The 24,097-nt window shown below is 47.8% G+C and overlaps 1 protein-coding gene across 4 annotated transcripts in view; it reads right to left on the bottom strand.

Annotated features, from left to right (window-relative positions):
• The window catches only part of LOC119963019 (coiled-coil domain-containing protein 149-like), a 164,414-nt gene that overhangs the window by 123,401 nt on the left and 16,916 nt on the right, over positions 1-24,097 (bottom strand). For all 4 annotated transcript variants that reach the window (XM_038791475.1, XM_038791476.1, XM_038791477.1 and 1 more), the window contains exon 2: positions 17,090-17,251. In XM_038791475.1, coding sequence (XP_038647403.1) covers positions 17,090-17,251 — 162 coding nt within the window. The remainder of the gene's footprint in view (positions 1-17,089; positions 17,252-24,097) is intronic.

The raw sequence follows: 24,097 nt of genomic DNA, 5'->3' as shown, positions 1-24,097 counted from the left end.
TCTGGCGGCAGGGCCTGCTGGGCTGGCTGGCAGTGTTCCTCTTTTTTTTCTGGTGCCAGTAACAGCGAGAAGAGATAGTTACTGTTTGGCTGGATAGTCACCTATATTAAAGAACACTCAGTTTTTGGGAGACGCCAACCTTGCCTTCAGTGCAGGATCGGTTCCTGTCCTCGCCACCCAGCTCTACTGCCTGCTCTTCAAAGTGGGTGAGGGGCCTGAGCTCCGGTATTCTCCCCTCCTATCTGGGATCTCTCCCTGTTATTGTGGCTGATCTTGTCTTGCATCAAGACAGATCGGCAGACTGCGAGCTGGACAGATGCCAAAGCAGATGATAAGCCTGCTTGCTTGCTGTGGATCCTGAGTGGATCTATGAAAGGGTTGAAGACGCGACTTGTGCAGGATGTGACAAGAGATGAAGATGTAAACATTTGTGAGAGAGAATCAGCGATGACATCCCTTGTGTTGGTAGTGTGTGAGATCCCTGTGGATCTGTAACCCTGTGAATGCCTGATGGCCTTGTGAGAGTGAATTGAGAGTGGGGTGAAGGTTGACTTACCTGGTGCAGTGGCTGAGATTATGGGCGGGATTTACCGGCTGCTCATACTGGCGGGAAATTTGGGTCCCACGCTGGCGCATAAGTATCCCGGTGGCAAGGGGTGCTGTCAATCCTGTTGACAATGGTGGGACCGGTAGGTCCCGTTGAAGGGACGCCTGCCAGCCGAAAAACAGGCAGCGGGGTGGTGGGTAAATCCTGCCCTATATATGTCAAACTGTCACAAATAGCTACAGCCTCAAACTAGTAGGCAACAACATTCAGTTTGGTCACGAGAATGATGTAACTCACATTTTGGTGCATGCACCGTTTGGTTTACTCTCCGGTTAAATCTGTAGGTGATTAACATTATGTATGTCTACTGGGCAGTCTTAATGCACATGTCCAGTTTCACAGTCCCAGCAGTCCAGCAGGGAGATTGATCTCGCAGTAGAAAAATTTCACATATTTTTCCTTGAGTGCTTTTATCAATTTAGGACTAAAAGTTGTTTTTGATTCATTTCTGATGCAAAGCCTCAGCTACAGTGTAGACATAGTTTAAGGTGTCTTGTGCTCCGCAATTTGTATTAGCATTAAAAAGAAATAAAAGACTTGCATTACTATAGTGCTTTCCACAACCACTGGAGGTCTCAAAATGCTTTGGATGAGAGACGTCACTGCAGAGGGTGTACTCCCTACACCCACACCTGCAGTGGCAGGGAGGCAGCTGAATGCACAGACCAAACTCAATTGGAAAAAAGAATTAGAGTTTGAGCTGCGAACAATGCTATCCTGTTGTCTCTGTTAAAAAATTCATATTTTTAAAACATAAATGGTAATAGTTAAACAGATACTGTGTTAGAAATCACTGCATGAGATTATGGCGGTTCCTGAAATAATCGTTTCAAGTTGTACTAGAATGCAGAAAGCAGCATTTTCTGAGCTGATGGGAGGCGAGCAAGTATTTTGCCAATTTAAATGGACAATGTGCCGCTTTATCCTGTAATCCATATTGTATCTTTTCGGGAATGTGCAATGGGACAATATAAAGGGCGGTTTTCTCTGTGTCTAACCAGTGCTGTAAGTGCAGGAGAGGGATGGTTTGAGAGAGAAGCAGTGAGAGCTCCAGTAGAGGCTTAGGAGAGGCGGTGAGCAGGAGACAGCACGTGGGCAGCGAGCAGGCACGACTCAGCATACAGGTGATGAGCGGGCAGAAATGCGGCCTTTCGAGTGGTGCAGACAGGACGGTGCAGGTGTAAACGAGTACTGCCACCAAGTGCTGAGCTCACTGGAGTGAATGCTGAATGTGCATGTGTTTGTTCAGCAATCCGTCCTTGAAATTTCACACAGCACCCTGTAACACTGGGATCCAGAGCTAGACAGGGCTCCTTGATCTCCCTAAAGGAGTTAAGGAGGGGCCCTTGGGCACCCAGAGGGAGGAGGAGTGTTGGGCAGGCACCCTGGGGAAATCCACCCAGTAAGCATTCAAAATACCAAATGGTCACCTCTGCATATTTTGATTGGAGCAAGAGTGAGTGTGGGAGAGACTGAATGTGAAGAATTGCTCCTCCAATCATAGGTTCTGTCCCTCCCATGCTCGCTGGTCTAGCTCCTGCAATGACAGGTTCCCTCCATCCCACTCTTGCTGCTCCTCCAGAGCCACAATCTACACTTGGAGGAGCAGCAGGACTGCAATGGAGGGAAACTGTGATTGGACGTCAAGGGACTCTGGACTCTGGGCAGCAGGGTAGCACAGTGGGCAGCACTGTTGCTTCACAGTTCCAGGGTCCCAGGTTCGATTCCCGGCTTGATTCACTGTCTGTGCGGAGTCTGCACGTTTTCCCCATGTCTGCGTGGGTTTCCTCCGGGTGCTCCGGTTTCCTCCCACAGTCCAAAGACGCTCAGGTTAGATGGATTGGCCATGATAAATTGCCCTTAGTGTCCAAAAAGGTGAGACGTGGTTATGGGGATAGGGTGGAGGCGTGGGCTTAAGTAGGGTGCTCTTTCCAAGAACCAGTGCAGACTCGATGGACCGAATGGCCTCCTTCTGCACTGTAAATTTTATGATTTTTATGGTTCTATGAATTGCATTGCCACCATGCCGGTGACTTGGCTGCGCTGTCACCAATCACTTCAACCAGCTGCTGGAAAGCAAGAGGAAGGAAGAGACAGCAGCCAGAAACCCAGGCTTGAAACACATGGAGTACAAATCATGGCAGGTTATGTTTTCTGCCGAGTGGAGTATGACCCAGCAATCAAAGGTTCCTCAGAAAATCTTCCTCTGTCAACACGATTCGTACCCCTCAATCTCGATTAAGAAAATCCTCCCAAATGGCATAGCTGACTTCACAATGTTGAACTGAATAAAACATTTCCAACAAAAATTGAACACTTCACCATTGTTTTCTCTGAGAGTGAATAGTGTCAGCTTTGAGGGAATGGAACCTTTTTCATTTCAGACTGGCAGCAAGGTTGGGTGCTCAACAAACAACTAAACCCAATCCACCCTGTCCCAAATGAAGATTCTCTGTCGGCACAATGTGACCTTTCCACTCCAGCCATTTGTGTGGCCTGTCAGATTGAGGGTGGCAATTTGGGGTGTAATTGTAGGCCCATTGGGCATCAAATGTGGACTGGGTTTAAGGCTGTCCAAATATTGTTCCATGCAGTGTCCTTCAAACCAGCATAGGGAAAGAAGAACATCTCTTCCATCAGCCAGGGCTAGATGTAAACATACGTCCTGAGGTGAAAGGTCAGTAGCATCACCAAGTTTACCCCAAATTTGGAAAACTGGAAATATAACACCTCTATTCAAGAATGGAGAGAGACAGAAAGCAAGAAACTATAGACAAGTTAACTTAGCATCTGTCAGGGAGAAAATGCGAGAATCCATTATGAAGGAGGTAGTAGCAGGACATTTGGAAAATCGGCAGACAAGAGTCTGCATGGTTTGTAAAGGGGAAAAGGCATTTAACAAATTTATTAGAATTCTTTGAGGATATAACACACAGGGTGAATAAAGGGGCGAGCAGTAGATGAGGTATATTTGGAATTCCAAAAGCCATTCGATAGGGTGCCACATAAAAAAACAGAATATTATTGAAATGGAGACAGACTACAGAATGCTGCAGTACAGAAGGATTTGGGAGTCCTTATAAATGAATCACAAACCTTTAGCACACAGATACAGCAAGTCATTAGGAAGGAAATGTTAGCCTTTATTTTAGGGGCATAAGAGTCCAGAAGTAGGGAAGCCTTTCTACAACTGTACAGTGCATTAATATTAGTGTGGCCACACTTAGGGTACTGTAAGCAGTGTGGCCTCCTCAGGGAAGGCTATATCTGCATTGGAAGCAGCTCAGAGGTTTCCAAGCTGATTCCTGGATGAATAGATTGCCTTATATGGATAAGTGGTTGGCCCAATGCTCATTGGAGTTTTAAAGAAAGAGCGGTGATGTTATCAGAATATAAGATTGTGAGAGGGCTCGACAGGGTGGATACTGAGAGGATGTTTCCCTTTGTGGGGGAATCAAGAACATGGGGACTCAGTTTAAAAGAATAAGTGGTCTCCCATTTAAGATGACGATGAAGGGGAATTTCTTCTCTCAGAGGGTTCTTAGTCTTTGGAATTCTCTTCCACATGGTACAGCGGTTAGCACTGCTGCCTCACAGCGCCAGGGACCCGGGTTGGTGCAGACTCAATGGGCCAAACGGTCTCTTTCTGCACTAAAGATTCTATAAGCTAAGTTAGACAGATGTTTAACTTCAAGGGCGTCAGAGGTCACGTGGTACAGGAAGGGGAGTGGAGTTAAAGTCATGATCCTTTTGATTGGTGAATCAAGCTTCAAGAGCCAAATTGACTGCTTCTACTCCTATTTCTTATGATATTATGAGATTTGTTCCCCTTCTCCTCACAATCCCATTCAGGGGAGCAACATCCCTTAACAGAATTCGGGATTCTACTGAATCCCCGTGATGGCCTGACACCATCGTAAAAAGCGGCAGTGAACCACTCCGGCGTCGGACCAACCGGAAGTTGCGGAATCCTCAACACTTCCGTTGGGTAGGCCGGCGCTGGAGGGGTTGGCACCTTGCCAACCGGCGCTGAAGGGCCGGCGCGAGTTAGCGCATGCGCAGAACCGCCGGCCTGGGTCTGCGCATACGCAGACCGGCCAGCGTATTCTAGCGCATGCGCAGAGGGGTGTCTTCTCCGCGCCGGTCATAGCGGAGCCCTACAGTGGCCGGCGCGGAAGAAAGGAGTGCCGCCATGGCATAGGCCCGCCCGCAGATCGGTGGGCCCCGAGCACGGGCCAGGCCACCATGGGGGCCTCCCCCCCAGGGCTGGATAACCCCCGCGCCCCCTTCAAGGACCGCACCAGCTTGCCTACCAGCCAGGTCCCGCCGTGTGGGGCCATGTCTAACCCACGCTGGCGGGACTGGGCAGAAACCAACGGCCGTTTGGCCCATCGGGTTGCCGGGGGTGGGGGGCTGCTGCCAACGGCCCATGACCGGCGCGCCGTGATCCTTGCCCCCACCTGAATACCGCGCCAGATTCACGCCGCCCCCCGAGGGATTCTCCGACCCGGCAGTGGGACGGAGCATCCCGCCCAAGAATATGTGGTCATTATATAAAGTTTTGCTTGTGAGAACTTGCCATGCGTAGGTTTGCTGTTGTGTTACAACAGTGACTACAGATCAAAACACTGTATTGTCTGTAAAGCGTTTGGTGATTTCCTGAGGTTGTGATAGGCACGTTTAATCTCATCTGCAAGTTTGATTTAATTTCAAGATTTTCTTTGTTCCGTGCTGAAGTAGCAATTTTGGGTCACATTTGCCTGTGACTATTTTATATCTAGAGTTGGTTTGGCATTTGTGTCAATTTATCTAAAGACGAAAATCCTAAAAAAAATCAACACAAATACAGAACCTCATGACAGGACTGCATTAATAATGAAAGAATTTGTGAAAAAGAAAAACCAGCCCCCGAAACAATTAAGTAACCCCTGAAATCAAAAAGTAATCCTAAAGAAAACTAAAAAGCAAGACAATTTATTTTTCTCAGGAAGGGTCCTAAAAATGTATTTTGACGCATGATCAGGAATAGAGAATGAAATACTTTGGGCGAGATTTGCCGGTCGCTGACGCCGAAATCGCGTTTGGCGATTGGCTGGAGAATCGTCGTTCACAACCGAATCGGGGGTGGTGCCGCTTTCGCGATGCTCCGCCCACTCCAAAGTGGAGAGTACGCTGCACGCTGTATCGACGGCTGTTACACTCCTGCTCATCTGAGCAGATCCTGTGTATACGGAGGGCTTGTCCATAGGGGATGGCTTCTTTAATGTGTTTAGGATGGAAGCTGGAGAAGTGGAGCATCGTGAGGTTATCCGTGGGCTTGCGGTAAAGCGAAGTGCTGAGGTGACCGTCCTTGATGGAGATGAGTGTGTCCAAGAATGCAACTGATTTTGGAGAGTAGTCCATGGCGAATCTGATGGTGGGATGGAACTTATTGATGTCATCGTGTAGTCATTTCAGTGATTCTTTGCCATGGGTCCAAAGGAAAAAATGTCATCGATGTATCTGGTGTATAACGTCGGTTGAAGGTACTGTGTGGTGGTCACTGCTCCTCCATAGTAACTGCTCAAATTTCAGGAACTTCGAAAGTGGAACCGCTGAGGGAGAACGTTCACTGCACAGACTCAAGAAGAAATCTTACCAGCACCTTTTCAAGAGAAACCAGGAATTGCGTCCTGACTAGTGACGCCCATATCCCGGGTATGATTTCCCTAATTGAACTTTAGACTATATTCTGAAATAATTGCGATTAGAAATACCACTGGACGGCATGCCTAGTCATTCAGTATTTCATTTAATTCACTAAGTTCAAGTATTACCTGAAGGAGGTTGACAATAACCTCAGGCAAAATCATAATGTTTCTGGACAAGGTCAGAAGGTGGCTGATAATCTCAGGAAAGAAAGCACCATTTCTGGACACTATGATTGAAAATGTTATCAGTGGTTAGTCAATGTGTTCTGGTGGCAGTTATACTTGATAACAGCGTAGCCAGTGTCATCTCCTGTTGCGTCAAACAGCCACAGTTGGCAGCAGCTGTCCAGGAAAATCTGACACCATTCACAAAAATACTATTGGCAGAATTCCAGTGGCCGCCACGGAGTGAGTGGTCGCACATTTGGTGGCCCTGCTCAAGGCAGATCTTTTTGGTCTTTTCCCCTCCCAAAGGGCAAAGTATTTGAGGGCAAAAGGTACAGGAGTGCTTGGTGCTACTCCTCTGGTGTGGCTGGTGCATGGATCAGCGGATGAGGAGCGTCACGTGAAAGAAAGTACAGTTGGAGCTGTTGAGTTTTCATGGTGCGCCACAGGGCAAGGGGGCTATACAGCCAGCCTGCTCAACAGAACAGGTGGTGAAGTTCCTGAATGACAAGTGCCAGGAGCGGAGGAAAGAAACCCTGGAAGACCTAGCCAAGGTGGTGGAACTGCTGAGATCGAGCAAGTGGAACAAAGGCTGGAGGCCCAGGGCCAGGCAATCCAGAAAGTGGAGGAGGCAGTGGGGAGCACGAGGAACAGTTGGCCTCGTTGGTGGCTGAGATTAGAATGATGCGGGAGAGCCAGAAAAAGCTTGGGGAGAAGATAGAAGAGTTGGAGAATCGCTCCAGAAGAAAACACCTCAGGATTGTTGGGATGCCTAAAGGCATTGAACGTGCAGAGGCCACAATGTATGTAGCAATGTAGCAATGATGTTAGAGAGGTTGGTTGGGGACCTTTGATTGGCCCCTAGAGATGGACCGGGTGTGCAGGATGCTGAGGCAGAGGCCGCAGGCAGGCAAGTTACGGAGGGCGATGCTGGTGCGGTTGCACCGCTTTCTGGACAAGGAGAATATCCTTCGATGGGCGAGGCAGACCAGGAATTGTACCTGGGAAGGGAACAAGCTGCGGGTGTACCAGGACCTCGGTGCAGAGCTGGCGAAGAGGAGGGCCATAATAACCGGATTACAGCTGCCATCTTTAAAAAGGAGGTGAAGGTTTGGGTACTGTACCCGGCCCGCCTGTGGGTGACTTTCCAGAAGCCAGAGGAGGTGATGGAATTTATGAGGGACAATGAACTGGAAGGAGTGTGAGGACATTTAACTTTGGAGGAACTTTGTGTGCTCTTTAAAGTGTTAGGTGGTGGGTTTTTGGGGGCAGGTTTTGATTGGGGAGCAGCGATGGTGAGTGTGCCTTTAGTGACTCTTGAGCGATAGATGGTTGGGTTCATTGGTGGAGGGGAGGGAGGGAGGGAGGAAGGATTGTTGGAGGTTTTGTGCGGGGGTCACCATGCTAGCTGGGTGGGCAAGTTAACAGGAGTGAAGTGGGGGGTTGCCAGGAGGAAGGCATGGGGGAAGGGGAGGGAGTTGTTTTTTTGTTTGAGGAGGGGCGGTGGGGAGGGGGTTGTTGACATGTGTGTGGCTGGTATGGCGCAGTTTGGAAGAAATCAATGGCGAATTTGGAAGAGATCCGAGGGCGGACGCGAAGGGGCACGTGACATGGGCCGGGTCAAAAAGGGGAATGGCTAATGGGCAGGGGAAGGGGGTGGGGAGCCTCCCGACCAGGCTAGTCACGTGGAACGTGAGGGGTTTGAGTGGGCCGGTTAAATGGTCGCATGTGTTCACGGATCATAGACATAGAACATAGAACAGTACAGCACAGAACAGGCCCTTCGGCCCTCGATGTTGTGCCGAACAATGATCACCCCACTTAAACCCACGTAACCCATATACCCGTAACCCAACAATCCCCCCCATTAACCTTACACTATGGGCAATTTAGCATGGCCAATCCACCTAACCCGCACATCTTTGGACTGTGGGAGGAAACCGGAGCACCCGGAGGAAACCCACGCGCACACGGGGAGGACGTGCAGACTCCACACAGACAGTGACCCAGCCGGGAATCGAACCTGGGACCCTGGAGCTGTGAAGCATTGATGCTAACCACCATGCTACCGTGAGGCCCTGATCTGGGGAGTGGACGTGGCCGTTTTGCAGGAGACACACCTGAAGATAAGGGACCAGGTGAGGCTGTGAAAGGGATGGGTGCGGCAGGTGTTTCATTCAGGAGTGGATATGAAGGTGAGGGGGTTGGAGATGTTGGTTAATAAGCGGGTTGCGTTGGAGGTGGGGAGTAGTGTGGCTGATCTGGGGGGGGTGGGGGGGGAGAGATATGTGATGGTCAGTGGAAAGTTGAAGGGGATGCCGGTGGTTGGACGGGTCTAGTCCCAAGGTGTCGAGGCTGACCACGCGCCACATTGGGTGGATCTGCGCGTGGCCCTGGGGGCGGGCAGAGCCCACAATGGAGTCTGAATGTGGGGTTGTTTACGGATGAGAAGGTGTGCGAGTGGGTGCGGGCTGCAATTTGGGGATACGTGGTGCTAAATGATACCAGGGAGGTCATGCTGTGGGAGGCACTCAAGGAGTTGGTCAGGGGGTAGTTTCTATCCATTCAAGCGCAAATGACAAAAACGGAGCGGGAGGAGAGGGCAAGGCTGGTGGATGGGATTTTGAGGGTGGACAGGAGATGCTTGGAGGTGCGGAAGGCAGGGCTGTTGAAGGAGAGGCAGAGGCTCTAGATGGAGTTTGGGCTTGTTTCTTCGGGGAAGGCGATGGGGCAGTTACAGAGGGCCAGTGTACGAGTATGGGGAGAAGGCGAGTAGGATGTTGGCCCATCAGTTGAGAAAGCAAGAGGTAACGAGGGAGATTGGCAGTTAGAGATAATAAGGGCAAGGCGGTGATGGACACAGATGGGGTGAGTGGGGTGGTTGAAGTGTTTTATAGAAGGCTATACAAGTCAGAGCCCCCAACCGGGAAGGAGGGAATGCGGGGATTCCTGGAGTTTCCCAAAGTAGAGGAGGGGCTGGTTCAAGGTCCGGGAGCCCAATTGGGTTGAGGGAGGTGATGGAGAGTATGTGTACTTGCAGGCAGGGTAGGCCCCAGGACCAGACGGGTACCTGGTACAGTTCGCTAAAACATTTGGGGCGGACTGGGGCCACTGCTGCTGAGGGCGTTTAATGAAGCGAGGGAGGGGGGGAAAATCCCCCCTACATTGTCGCAGGCTTCCATCTCCCTGATATTGAAGAAGGATAATGATCCGGATCAGTGCGGGTCATACCGCCCGATATCATTATTAAACATAGATGCCAAGTTCTCGGGATACAAGTTGAATATCAGGAAAAGCGAGGTGTTCCCGATTGAGACTAGTGGGCAGGAAAAGAGGCTAGGGGAGTTGCCATTTAGGATGGTGGGGACAAGTTTGAGATATTTGGGTATCCAGGTGACGTGGAGCTGGGCGCAGTTGCACAGGCTGAACCTGGCTCAGTTGGTGGAGCAGATGAGGGCGGACTTTAAGAGGTGGGATATGCAGCTGCTGTCACTGGCAGGGCGGATGCAGACAGTAAAAATGACGGTGCTGCCCAGGTTTCTGTTTGTGTTTCAGTACCTCACAATTATCGCCCCCAAGTTGTTTTTTACGAAGGTCAGTGCGCTGATCTCTGGATTTGAATGGGTGGGGAAGACCCCGTGGGTTAGGAGGGCTTTCGTGGAGGGGGTGGGCGAGGGGGGACGGGCTGCCGCTGCCGAATATGATGAATTAATACTGGGTGGCGAATATCACTATGGTTAGGAAGTGGGTCGTGGGGGAGGGATCAGCATGGGGATGGATGGAGGCGGCATCGTACAGGGGTACATGTCAAAGGGCCTCTACCGTTCTCGCCGGCCAGGAACTCGTGAGCCCAGTCGTGGTGTTGGCCAGAAGGATGTGAGGGCAGTGGAGGCAGCATTTGGGGCTCGAGGGTGCCTCAGTGTGGGCACCAGTCTGCGATAACCATAGGTTTGCACCGACGGGGCTGGACACAAGGTTTTGGGGGTGGCGGCAGGCAGAGATTGAGCGCTTTGGCGATCTGTTTATGGGGGCAAATCTGCGGAATTGGAAGACCTGGAGGAAGTGTATGAGTTACCAAGGGCTTTAAGTACTTGCAGGTTCAATACTTTGTAAGGAGAGAGGTGCTGCCCTTTCCTGGGCTGCTGCCCCCGGGGTTGCAGAACAAGGTGCTGTCAAGGAACGAAATAGGGGAGCTGAAGGTGTCAGATGTCTATAAGGAGTTGATGGAATGGGAGGGATCCCCAGTGGGGGACATTAAGCGCAAGTGGGAGGAGGAGCTGGAAGGGGAGGTGGGGGCTGAGTCGTGGACAGAGGCCTTGCGGAGGATGAATGCGTCCTTGCTGTGTGCAAGGCTAAGCCCAATCCAGTTCAAAGTGATGCATAGAGCTCTTATGATGGTGACGAGGATAAGTAGGTTCTTTGAGGGGGTTGAGGATATGTGTGGGTGGAAAGTTGGGAGGTGGGCGCACAAATCACATGATCTGGCGTGTCCAAGGCTGAGAGGTTTCTGGCAGGGGTTCTTGGATGTGATGTCCGAGGTTCTGGCAGGTGGCAATTTTGTAGTATCGGAAGAACAGGGGGTCCAGAGAGACCGATGTTTGGGCATGTGCCTCCCTGAAAACCTGGAGATGGATCTTGTTCGGATGGCGGGAGCCGGCGAAAGCGGGGGTGTGGGTGGGCGACCTGCCAGAGTTTCTGAGGTTGGAGAAGGTTAAATTCACCTTAAGGGGGTCGGTGAATGGGTTCAGCCCGAGTTGGAAGCCATTTATTGATCCTTTAATGAGGTTTGAAAGGTCAATGGGATGGGGGTAAGGGTGTTAAAATAGAATAGGCAGGATGTGAGGAGGGGTTGCTATCAGGGGAGCGGGGGGGGAGTGGGTGTTGGTTGTTTATTGAATGGTTTAGTTGTTCTTCTGATTCTGAATGTATATGTGAAAATGCCTTGACTAAAAATATGTTTTTAAAAATACTATTGGCAAATACCAAGAGGCTCAGCATTGATGGTCAGCAGTAAATGTGGAGGGAAGGAGTGCACTGAGGACACAGATGATAGATGTAAAGGGACAAGGAGCACCTTCACTGATGGCAGTTGTGGTCACAAAGCCTGAGGCTCACATTTTATTCTGCTTCCATATTCAGAAAGGTTGGAAATGTTTCCAATAATTGCCCGAAAGCTTTTGCCTTTCTTGCAGACAACAATAGGCGGCGATTTAAATTCAAGCAACACTCAAAGCAGCAGCAGTCAACATGGACATAGAGTTGGAAGAATCATTGTATCTATAGTGTCTTTTCATCTCTCACATATATGAAACTTTCATTGCAAAGTTGCGATACCAATTACACAATATTAATTAAAAACTTTATTGGATTGCAGCTTTTTAATTAACAGGAATTGTAAAACCTCTTCAATTTTATATTTTAAACTAACTGGGACATTAATTGGCAAAAACAATAAAACAAACAAAATCAATTTGCAGGTTCTGAAACACGCATTAATTGGCAAGAGTGATCCAAGGACACTTGAAATTAAATTAAATGAAAATCGCTTATTGTCACAAGTAGGCTTCAAACAAAGTTACTGTGAAAAGCCACAGTCCGGCGCCTGTTCGGGGAGGCTGGTACGGGAATTGAACCCGCACTGCTGGCCTGCCTTGGTCTGCTTTAAAAGACAGCTATTAGCCCTGTGCTAAACCAGCCCCTGAATTTGAATTCATAATTAGGGAACAAATTCATCAGGCACGATCCAACAGCCAGGCTGCGCCCGAAAAGCAGCTTGTGAGGCGTTACGATCTACCCGGCTTGCAACGCCTCGCAAGATCTAACGCGATCTCGCGAGACATTGCGATGTAAATCCCGTCCATTGTGGGCATGATCAGTTTTGAACAAATCTGCATATTAGAGCAAGACAGCTAGTCTCACCTTTATATGCAGTTTCTCGAGGTACCCAAGATGTTGAGATCAGAGATCTTTGGTGAGCGCTATTCAGTACCGGTCTTCACAAACGGGAACCAAACCGAACAGCACTCATGTGGGTCCCCGAGGTGATCGTAGGCCCCCAGTTGCATTCCCTTTGGACAGGGTGGTACCCTAGCACTGCTGATGCCACCTGGGTGCTAGCCTGGCACTGTCAAGGTGCTACAGTGCCGTAGAGCCTCCTGTAGAGCGTTGGGACTTGGGAGGGGTGTGTCGGGGGTCACAGAGAATGGCGTCCCAATTTCTCGCTATACTGATGAATTCCGGTGAGCGGAACTCCTTGATGTAGAATATGGGGCAATGTGCAGCCTTAGCCACACGATCCCCACTGTGGCCCTTTATTTAACCCGAGTAACGCTTTATAGCCAAATGTTTCTTGCCACTGCAAGCACCAGGAAACACGCGGCTAAACGCACTCGCATGGGACTTTGTTCCCATTTAGTTGAATCGCGCCCACAGTGTCCTATTTATCTGGGAATCATCTGTAGGGTGTGCCAAAATGTTCAGTGTGCTCATAAGACTTGGATTAACCCAGCTGCTTTTGTCAATCCAAAATCACTATTGGAAGAAACCATCTTTCACTATTTCCAAAGATTTTACTTCCTCTTCTTTATTCCAGTTCCAATTAGATAACCACCAGAAAGTCCTTCAAATCCCTGAATTCACTCCATAATAATTTTGAGGTCAAAAGTCCCCATCACTCCAACAGACACTCCCCAAAATAACATTTATAACAAAATCAACACATCGGGAAATTAACTGTTCTCGAAAATAAAACACCTAACGCTTCTTTGAAATTCCTCCAACAATTTTGCTCCTTTCATAGAGATCTAATCTTAATGGCCAAGGGACCAATTGGCCTACTCCTAATTTGTTTCTGGGTATGTATCTTGTCTAACTATTTGTTATTTTTATTATTCGTTCATGGGATGTGGGTATCACTGGCTAGACCAACATTTGTTGCTCAACCCTAAACGCCCCTGAGAAACTAATATGAGCTGTCTTTTGAATCACTGCAGTCCACGTGATGTAGGTACACCTACAGTACTGTCAGGAGAGGAGATCCAAGATTTTGACCCAATGAGAATGAAGGAACGGCAATACCATTCCAAGTCAGTGTGTGGCTTGGAAGGGAACTTGCAGGTAGTGGTGGTCCCATGAATATGCTGCGTTTAATCATCTCAATGACAGGTTTAGAAGGTGCCGTTGAAGGAGCCTTGGCAAGTTGCTGCAGTGGATGCACACTCCTACCATTGTGCGTCAGCAATTGGAGGGAATGAATGTTTAAAGTGGTGGATAGAGTGCCAGCTAAGTGGCCTGCTTTGTCCTGGTGTTGAGGTTCTTGAATGTTATTGGAGCTGGACTCATCCAGGCAAGTGGGCAGTACTCCATTGCACTCTTGATTTGAGCCTTGTAGATGTTGAACAGGATTTGTGGAGTCTGGAGATGAATGATGGGCGCAGAATTTTCAGCCTCCGATCTGCTATTGTAATCACATCATTTATTTGGCTAGTCCACTTCAGTCATAACACCCAGGATGCTGATGACGTGGGACAAATGATGGTAATGCTGTTGAATATTAATGAGAAATGGTTGGATTCTCTCTTGTTGGGGATGGTAATTGCCTGGCACTTGTGTGGCGTGAATTTTACTCATCACTTATCAGCCAAAGCCTGAATGTTGTCCACATCTAGTTGCATGTGAACACAAACTCCTTCAGTATCTAAGGAGTTGCGAATTGTACAGAACACTGAGCAATCCTCAGTCAACCCACTTCTGAACTAATAATGGACGGAAGGCCAGTGGTGAGTCAACTGAAGATGGTTCGGCCCTGGACACTGCCTTGTGGAACTCCTGCAGCAATGTCTTGTGCTGAGAAGTTTGGTCTCTAAAAGCCAGAACCATCTTCCTTTGCACAAATTATGACTGCAGACCATTGGAGAGGATATCCCTACCAATTCCCATTGACTTCAATTTTGCTATGGTTCCTTGAATCTACACTCAGTCAAAGGCTGCCAAGGGCAGTAAATCTCACCTCACCTCTTGAGTTCAGTTCTTTTATCCATGTTTGCACTGAGGTTGCAATGAGGTCTGGAGCTGAGTAGGCCTGGTGGAACCTAAACTGAGCATCAGTGAGCAGATTATTGCTGAGTAAGTGCCAGTTGCAGTGCTGTCGACAAGATATTCCATCTCTTTGCTCAAGGTGGAGAGTAGATTAATAGGGCAGTAAGTAATTGGCCCGGATTGTGTCACTCAATCTGGGGCAAAATTATGGAAGGCAGAAGGTGATACAGAAATAACTAGAAAACAGGAAAGAATGAGGGAGACAACTCTAGAAAGAGATATTTTTTCTCCATGCGTAACATCAATGGAAACAATCGGTCATAAAATAAAGCAACGCAGAAGATATTCTTCCTCATCACAATGAGAAATTAAAGATTGTTGCAAACGTGAAACAGTAAAATACAGAACAGCTAGTTTACTTCCAATTTAAGCAATTTTTTTTCTAATATCAAATACATTCCAACTGTATTAATTGTCAGATTATAAATCGTGTAGCTTACCTACATTGTGTTCAATTTTGTAGATGTATTGCGGGGGGGGGTGGAATTTCCGACTGTTCTCGTCAGCGGGATCTTCCGCTCCTGGCAACGGCGAACCCCTGCCGCAGGTTTCCCAGTGGCAGGATATGGATTCAATTGGAAATCCCACTCACCGTAGCGGGACCAGAAGATCCCTCTGCGAGCCACCGACTGTCCGCCCTCCCCACCGTGAAAAGCGGAGCAGGGACGCACGGAAAATCCCCCGATATAGTGTATACTCAGCTTGAAGAGAACAAGCAGCTCTCCATGACATGAGCAGGGCTGATGTTTGCATGGCAGTGTGCAGCATGATCGAAGTTCTTATGATTCCTTTGCACACATTATATGGAATGCATCAATAACCCAGAATCAAGATCTTCTAATTCTGCTGAAGAAAACATTTCTATTCTCACCACACCATTTGAACCCCAAATTACTTGCAGATGAATCATTCTCACACCATAAACTGAGTCCCATTCTAATTTTAAAACAGGCAACCATATACGAGTGATTTCTCCTCTCCAACTTTTTTTTGAGGGTTTATGGAAATAGTTGGGAAAATAAAGAATTAACCTTTGAAATATATTCCAGCTTTCAACTTGTTTGACAGTAGATTTATGCAGCCAGGTCACAGTGACATTGATGAGTTTAACTTATAGGTTTCACTGAATCACAGAAACACCACTTTGCGGAAGATAAACAAGAACAGAAAGCAGTGCTTGATAACTGAGAAGAGAAGTCACGTTATCAATAAGGGATATGTAATATGTATCGAAGAAGAACTAGAACTGGGGAAGGGCAAATGCAGCAATGGAGGTAGAAATTAATATCGCTGCACGTGACAAATTCTAATTAGGAACTCCTGTCAATTGCCAGTTCAAGTCGAACAGAAGTGGAAAAGAACTAGGGACAACAAGGAGAGAAGGTAAAAGTACCAACAATTTTATGGCAACAATCTGTCTCTTACCACAAGCCAGCAAAATACAAGAGCAGATGCTACATTGCATTTAATATTCAGCAGCCTATCACAACTGATCAGTAAACTAGAACTGGGTGAACACTTGGTTCCATTGATTATTTGATACAATAAGATTTGACACTGTAATTAAAGTCAAGGCCAAAAGTAATAACATAGGTTTCCAGTTATGAAAAGAGCACTCGGGAAGATTAAGTGGGAAGTAGAAAAGAACAGAAGTATAACTAACTTTTTAGATTGTGCTTTCTATTTAGAACAAAACATCGAAAGCAGCTATCTCCCTCTGGGAGAAATAAACACAATTGAACCACAACCACAGACTTCAGTTAAAAATCTAATAAAAGTTCAAAAATATTTTTAAAGATAGAGCCAAACAAAAAACAGACTCTGAACCGTACAAATGTCTTACGAGAATAATTAAAATTGGTATAAAAGAGGAGTGATTTCAGACAATAACATACAAGAAAAAGGACAGCACAGTGGCGTAGTGGTTAGCATTGCTCCTTACTGCCCTGAGGATCCCGGTTTGATCCTGGCCCTGAGTCACTGTGTGGAGTTTGCATATTCTCCCCGTGTCTGAGTGGGTCTCACCCCCAGAACCCAAAGATGTGCAGGATAGGTGGATTGGCCATGCTACAATTGCCCCTTAATTGAAAAAAAATAATTGGGTACTCGAAATTTATCTTTAAAAGGATAAGAAAATGCAGACAGCAGCAACATGAATGCAAATGTGTTTTTGTTAAGCTTTGCATACGGTGAGCAGAAAGGTAAAAGACCAAATAGATCCCCACAGCTGATGAGCAACTCTGTGCTAGTTTGGCCTATCTCTATTATCAATCCCTTCATAATTAGTTGAGTGTGCAACCTCCAGCTACAATGGATTTTACGTCCATTGCTCTTGGATGTAACATTTCTAGTCTAAACCCTTGTCAACAACACATCAATGACTTGGAAATTAAGTCCAGTGATGCTAAAGTTGTTTAAATTTACCCTAACACAAAATTACAAACGGTGTTTTCCAAACATTGTTTTTTAATGACATAATTTTGTGTCAATGCAACTGGGATACGGGCTCATAGATAAAACAGTCACTTACTATTAGTTCTCTGTACTTTTTCTTCAGTGATTGATGGCGCTCCCGCAGTTGATTAGCCATTAGTTTGTACTGGTCCCGTTCTTGTTGACATGTATCAAGCTCCTTGGAGAGAATCAACAAAGCTTCTTTCTTGCTCTCCAGTTTTCTTTTACATATCAAATACTAAAACAAAAGGAAAACATTAGACATAGGCCAAAGCATGATGTAAAAGCACACAACTTTCAGATTTTGTTCTTCATTAAGAGACAAGGATTTATTTCCCCTCAAACTTCTGCAAATTTTTACCATCTACTGAACCTTTGTGAAACACAAGTTACAATTTAAGTAGGCTAGCCTAAGTTAGGCAACTAAACTTGAATGCTCCGGCAACTGACTGTAATTTGTTTGTCACCATGACAATGTCACAGAAAACTTGCAGCCTTCAGTACGAGAACAAAGAACAAAGACCAATAAGCACAGGAACAGGCCCTTCGGCCCTCCAAGCCTGCGCCGACCATGGTACTTGCCAAAACTAAAACCATCTGCACTTACAAAGCCCATATCCTTCCATTCCTACTCTATTCATATATTTGTCTAGATGTCCCTTAAATGCCACTATCATACCTGCTCCCACCACCTCCCCAGGCAGTGCGTACCATAGCCAGAATTCTCCGCTCCCGGGACTAAGTGCCTGCGCCGTCGTGAATGCCGTGGCGTTTCACATCGCGGACAGGGCCCGGGCACGACCTATTCTGGCCCCCACAGGGGACCAGCACGGCGCTGGAGCAGTTAACGCCACTCCAGCGTCGCGTGCCCAGTTGTGCTGCGCCATCCTGCGCATGCGCGGGGAACTTGTTACGCATGCTGGCCCCTCACCAACATGGCGCTGGTGTTCTGGGGCCGGCTGCGGAAGGAGGTAGGCGCGGGGGAGGGGGGTGGAAGAGGCCGGCCCGCCAATCGGTGGGCCCCGATTGCGGGCCAGACCCCGTTGGAGCCCCCCCCCGGTGAAGGAGCATCCCCTCCCCCCCCCACAGGCCGCCTCCCCCCAACGTTCCCGCACAGTTCCCGCCGGCAGCGACCAGAGGTGGACGGCGCCGGCGGGAACCTGTCGTGTCGGAGCGGCCGCTCAGCCCATCCGGGCCGGAGAATCGCTTATCGCCGTTTGCGCCGATTCTCCGAGCGGCCCGGCGCGATTCTCGCGGCGCTGGTTTCGGAGGGGGGGTGGTGGGAGAATCAAGTGCGGGTGTCAGGGTTGCGTGGCGCAATTCTCGCGGTGCCCCGGCGATTCTCCCACCCGGTGTGGGGGGAAGAATACCACCCCACATATTTACCACCTTCTGTGTAAAAAGCTTGCTCGCACATCTGTTCTAAACTTTACCCCAAGCATTTTAAACCTATGTCCCCTAGTACTGGACTCTCTCACCCTAGGAAAGAGCATCTGGCTATCCACTCTGTCTATGCCACTCATAATCTTGTAGACCTCTATCAGGACGCCACTCAACCTCCCTCATTCCTCATTCCAGTGAGAACAGACCAAGTTTATTAACCTCTCCTCATAGCCAATGCCCTCCATATCAAGCAGCATCCTAGTAAATGGCTTCTGTATCCTCTCCAAAGCATCCACATCCTTCTGGTAGTGTGGTGACCAGAATTGTACACAACGTGCGCGATTCTCCCGTACCCGGCGGGGCGGGGGGGCCCCAGCGGGACGGAGTGGCGTGAACCAGTCTGGCGTCGGCCCGCCACAAAGGTGCAGAGTCGGCCATAGGGACTCCGACGGGGCGAGTCCACACATGCGCGGGAGGGTCAGCGGCTGTGACGTCATCCCCGCGCATGCGCAGGGGGGGTTTCACCTACGAGTCGGCCATCGTGGAGGCTGACAAGGCCGACGCGTAGGAAAATAGTGCCCCCACGGCACAGGCTCGCCCGCGGATCGGTGGACCCTGATCGCGGGCCAGGCGCCAGATCTCCCCGCACCCCCACCCAGGACCCCGGAGCCCACCCGCGCTGCCAGGTCCCGCCGGTAAGGGATCTAGTCTAATCTACGCCGGCGGGGCTGGCAAAAAACCAGTGGGACATCGGCCCATCGCGGGTCGGAGAATCGCCGGAGGGAGGGGGGCCACAGCTAGCGGCTGTCGACCGGCGCGGCGCCATTCCCGCTCCCGGCGAATCTCCGGTACCGGGGAATTCGGCGGACGGCAGGGACGGGATTCACGCCGCCCCCCGCCGATTCTCCGATCGCCGGGGGGGGGGGGAATCCCGCCCAAGATTCCAAATGAGGCCTAAGGTCCTGTACAGCTACAACATGACTTACCAATTTTTATATTCAAAGCTCCTACCGATGAAGGCCAGCATGCCCTATGCCTCCTTAACCACCTGATCCAAATGCTTGTCCACTTTCAGTGATCGGTGGACATGCAGATCTGTACTCGCAAGAGTTTTACCATTTATTGTGTGTTTTATTGTGCATTAGTGAGGGCTTCTGCAGTATTTACCCACAAAACATCCTGGGTGTGTAAGCATTTTTTTTTTAAATGTTTTTTTATTGAGTTTTCATATTTTATATATGACAAATTACAAGTTATTAGAGAGAGAGAGAAAAAAAAAGGAAAACACAAAAATTTAACATGAATATTTACAGGTAACTGGGTGTGTAAGCATGACACAGCACTGGGATGCATATCCTATTGCCACCATTAATCTTGCTAAACATTGTGCAGTTAGCAAGCAGTGACTTGATTTCCAGGCTAATCACTAGGGCACCTGCCATTAAGGAAGTGTACAGGGGTGACACAGTGACAGCCAGTGGTAGTGATGAGTGTTGAGCTTTGTGAAGACTCCTTTCTGAAAAATAAACAAACATTGCTCAACTTGGCCCACTTTGTAAGGCGAGGAAGGGGTGGTGGGCGGTACTATTTAAGTATATATTCTAAGATTTACTGCTTTGTTTTGGTTGTCCTGGCAACCAGGCCAGCCTGCCCATTAATTCCGCCAAACTTCACAAAACAGGTAAAGCTGATGGTCACCCTGATACATTTCACTGGGACCACCAATGCCAAAGAAGTTGGAACTCTCTTTGATGGGTCACCCTGGCCACGCACCCTCCCAGATTAGCAGCTTTATAATGGTTGACTGACGGTGTCACTTTCAAGGCGCCATGGAATTTCTTTTTTTCAATTTAAAATACCCAATTCTTTTTCATTCCAATTAAGGGGCAATTTAGCGTCACTGATCCACATATCCTTCACACCTTTGGGTTGTGGGGGAGAGGCCCACACAGACACGGGGAAAATGTGCAAACTCCACACGGACGGTGACCCGGGGCCGGGATCGAACCTGGGTCCTCGGCTCCGTGTGGCAGCAGTGCTAACCACTCTGCCACCGTGCCGCCCTCCCATAGAATTTCTTATGCAAGGTCAGGACCTGGTCTATCCAGGTCCACCCCTACTCCTGTTACAGTGGAAATGTGCAAAAATGCTAAGGATTTTCCATCCCAGTATCTCATGTTTTAAAACATCACACAGTTAGATGTTTACGATCTGCTGCTTGTACGACATTTATTCATTCCTTTGCTTTTTTCAAATGTTGCCCACGTTGCCTGAAATGGGTGCAGAAGAGTGAAAAGAGGTTTTGTTTCACTGAATTAAATTTATGCAGCGTCCTTAAAAAGAAAAGGGCAAAGGGTAGAGATTTTTCACTTGCAGTTTGTCAAGTGTGTAAAATTTAATGAAGTCCTTCACACAAATGCCTGCTGCTTAATTTTTATTAATTAATTCTTGATTGTCACTTGATAAACTGGGAATAATTATATCACAATAGTGAAGTCATCATGCCCCACTGGGTGGAGACTTTTGGCAACCTAGCTACAGCCAGCAAACAAAGCAGAGTAACAATGGAATAACACAGCAGTTTGACAACAGTCCGAAATCACTCATGTTTAAAGCTTCTGGTCATGAAAATATCAGAAGATCAGGGATTTCTGCTTTGTAATCACTCCTGGATATCCATAATTCTTTATTCAAACACAGTAAAACATTCTACTTAATGAACATCAATTTAGTTGGCCAACCACTGTAACAGAGTCTCATTACCATTTCTACATGGCTATAAAGTTAATTTAAATAAAGGACCAAAACATCAGAAAAAAATCTATACTTGCAAAGCTTGGCTGACTAGATATTGTACAATATGGTGATGTGTGCAAGGTACTGAATAACTCCAATACTTAACTGACATTTTTTATAATACAGTTGTCATCCATTCGATCAAAATATCACGCATTCACTTATATCACAAAGATCTGTGACAGGTCTTAATTTATTTCACCTTGTTATGATCTGAGGCAGTTTTAAATATCAGTAAATCACTGAGTATTTATGTATCAAATAATTTAAAGTTTTTCTTCTGGTGCTATTAAGAGAGTTGATGACATTCTGTTATGTGATCTGCATTTTGCTCTCACTGATGCAACCATCTTCCACCTGGAAATTTCTCTTGGCTGAGATATACTACTGAATTCATGGGACCACTTTAATTCCAATTGCTACTTCTTTCAACAATGAACCAGAGAACGAATGTGAACACTAAGCTTCAAATAAATTCTTCCCCATTGTTTCAATTGTGCAGGCAAGACACGGTATCACACAAAATATGGTTTCAATTGCACACATACAAGTGTACTACTGCCATAAAGTGTCAAAGTAGTGAAATTATAGCAGTGGTGGAAGAGATAATGCCTGGAACAAGCCAGGCTAAGGGGAGCGCAGGTAGGCTGTAACATTTCAAAAAGAAACTGCATGAATTTCCTGAGATGACTAATATCCTGCATTCAGAAGTTAGGCTGGGCTGAGGTTTGTACGACATTATCACAATGATAATCACAGGGACAGCACGGTGGCTCAGTGGTTAGCACTGCTGTCTCTCAGCACCAGGGTTCAATTCTAGCCTTGGGTGACTGTGTCGAGTTTGCATTTTATCCCTGTGTCTGCGTGGATTTCCTTTGGGTGCTCTGGTTTCCTCCCACATTCCATAGATGTCCAGGGTAGGATTGACCATGATAAGTTGCCTCGACGTGTCCAGGGATGTGCTGTTAGGTGGGTTTGTGGCGATAGGGTGGGGGAGTTGGTCTAGGTAGGGTGCCCTTTCAGAGGGTAGGTGCACTCATAGAATCATAAAATTTACAGTGCAGAAGGCCATTTGGCCCATCGGGTCTGCACTGGACCTTGCAAAGTAAACCTCACTTAAGCCCACACCTCCAACCAATCCCCGTAACCCAGTAACCCCACCTAATCTTTTTGGGCACTAAGGGCAATTTATCATGGCCAATCCACCTAACCTGCACATCTTTGGACTGTGGGAGGAAACTGGAGCACCCGGAGGAAACCCACGCAGATATGGGGAGAACGTGGAGACTCCGCATCGACAGTGACCCAAGCCAGGAATCGAACCTGGGATGGGCCGAATGGCCTCCTTCTGCACTGTAGGGATTCTATGGTTCTATTTCCTGGAACTTGTTTTTCATTGCCTTGTGGGAACCCACAATTCAGCTAGTAAGCATTTTGAGAGATTAGAGAGCTAAAAAAATGCCGCAGGTTATATTATGAGTTCTATAACAGTAAGATTTAAAATGTTTTAAACAGCATTGCTGTCTAAGAAATATTTTATTTTGCTGGCCTGCAAAATTATTATTCCCAGGAAATTTCTTTAAGCACCATTTATCAACATACTGCTGAATAAAATATTTCCAGAAATAACTATTCACAATTTTTAGATTTCTGATCAATGGCATACTACAATTCACACTAAAAAAATGTAATATAAGGGTCTGTCCAAATTAAAATGCGAATAAGCAGCAAAATGTGATGATAGTTTGGAAGTCTAGTGAATAGTAGGCACACATTCATAACCCTTCAATGACCAGTCACCAACTAATCCTTGTGCACTGTAGAACATGTTGCTAAGTATTATAAATTTCCAAATCTTTGTATTCTGTGCATGAAAAACAAAAACGCTGTTAAAATCGTACTACGTGGGGCTTTCGGTGGCAGCGGGCGGGAGGCAGCCGCACACTAGAGGGCTCCCGCTCGGGAATAGAATTTTCGGGGATTTAATGCCCGGTCCCAGGGCAACAGGGGCTGAAAAAGCTATAAGAAGGCACTGGGTGGACAATCCCTCCCAATATGAACTGGATCGGGCTCATCGGTCGTGGAGGCCTTATACCAAAGGCGAGTGAGCCTCCAAGAGTTGTAACTGTGTGTTTCCGTAGGTATAGCGTGAAGGAAAAGGTCCTGTGCTGGGCAAAGCAGAAGCGGGTGGTGCAGTGGGCTGGAGCTGGTATACGCATATACCAGGACTTTATGGTGGGGCTGGCGAGGAGGCGGGCTGCCTTCAGCCAGGTGAAGAAGGCACTGTACATCAGCAAGGTGCAGTGTGGCATAGTATATCCAAGGGTGACCTACAAATCCAAGGACTTTTATTTTGGGACAGCGGAAGCAGCGGCGGAGTGTGCAAAGGCAGGAGAACTGTGGCAGAATTGAGAAATGGTCGTGTACCGATGTAGCCTCATGTAACTATATTTTTTCACCGCGTGTTGGTGTATGTACTAAATGAGTCAACGCTGTATATATTTGGACAAGGGAAGAGATGGGACTTTCATTTGCAATGATGGTTCTTTGGAGCTTGAGTGTGTATGCTGGGGTTGTGTGTTAAAGGGGATTTCTTGGTATTCCTGGGACTGGGAAAGGGGGAAGGCCTCCACGCTGGCCGGTTTAAGCTGGCCAGTGAACAGGAGTGAGGTGGGGGGGTGGGGAGAGAGGCTGCAGCCATCGGAGCCTGGTGGAACAGGTTTCGGTGAGTCTCGCCGGGGTGAAAAATTGGGGGAAGGAACCGAGGTTGGGGGAAGGAGTTTACAAGAGGAAGTGGAGGGGAGGAGTCTGGGAGGGGGTGGGTCTAAAATTAATGGTGTCATTAACAGTACTCTTTCGGGGATTGGATGGCGTTGAATATTAGGGGGGGGGGGGGGGAGTTTGG

Source organism: Scyliorhinus canicula, chromosome 3 (assembly GCF_902713615.1).
Source record: "Scyliorhinus canicula chromosome 3, sScyCan1.1, whole genome shotgun sequence".
Lineage (NCBI taxonomy): Eukaryota > Metazoa > Chordata > Chondrichthyes > Carcharhiniformes > Scyliorhinidae > Scyliorhinus > Scyliorhinus canicula.
The sequence above is the reverse complement of the archived record's forward strand: the minus strand, read 5'-3'. Positions and strand labels throughout refer to the sequence as shown.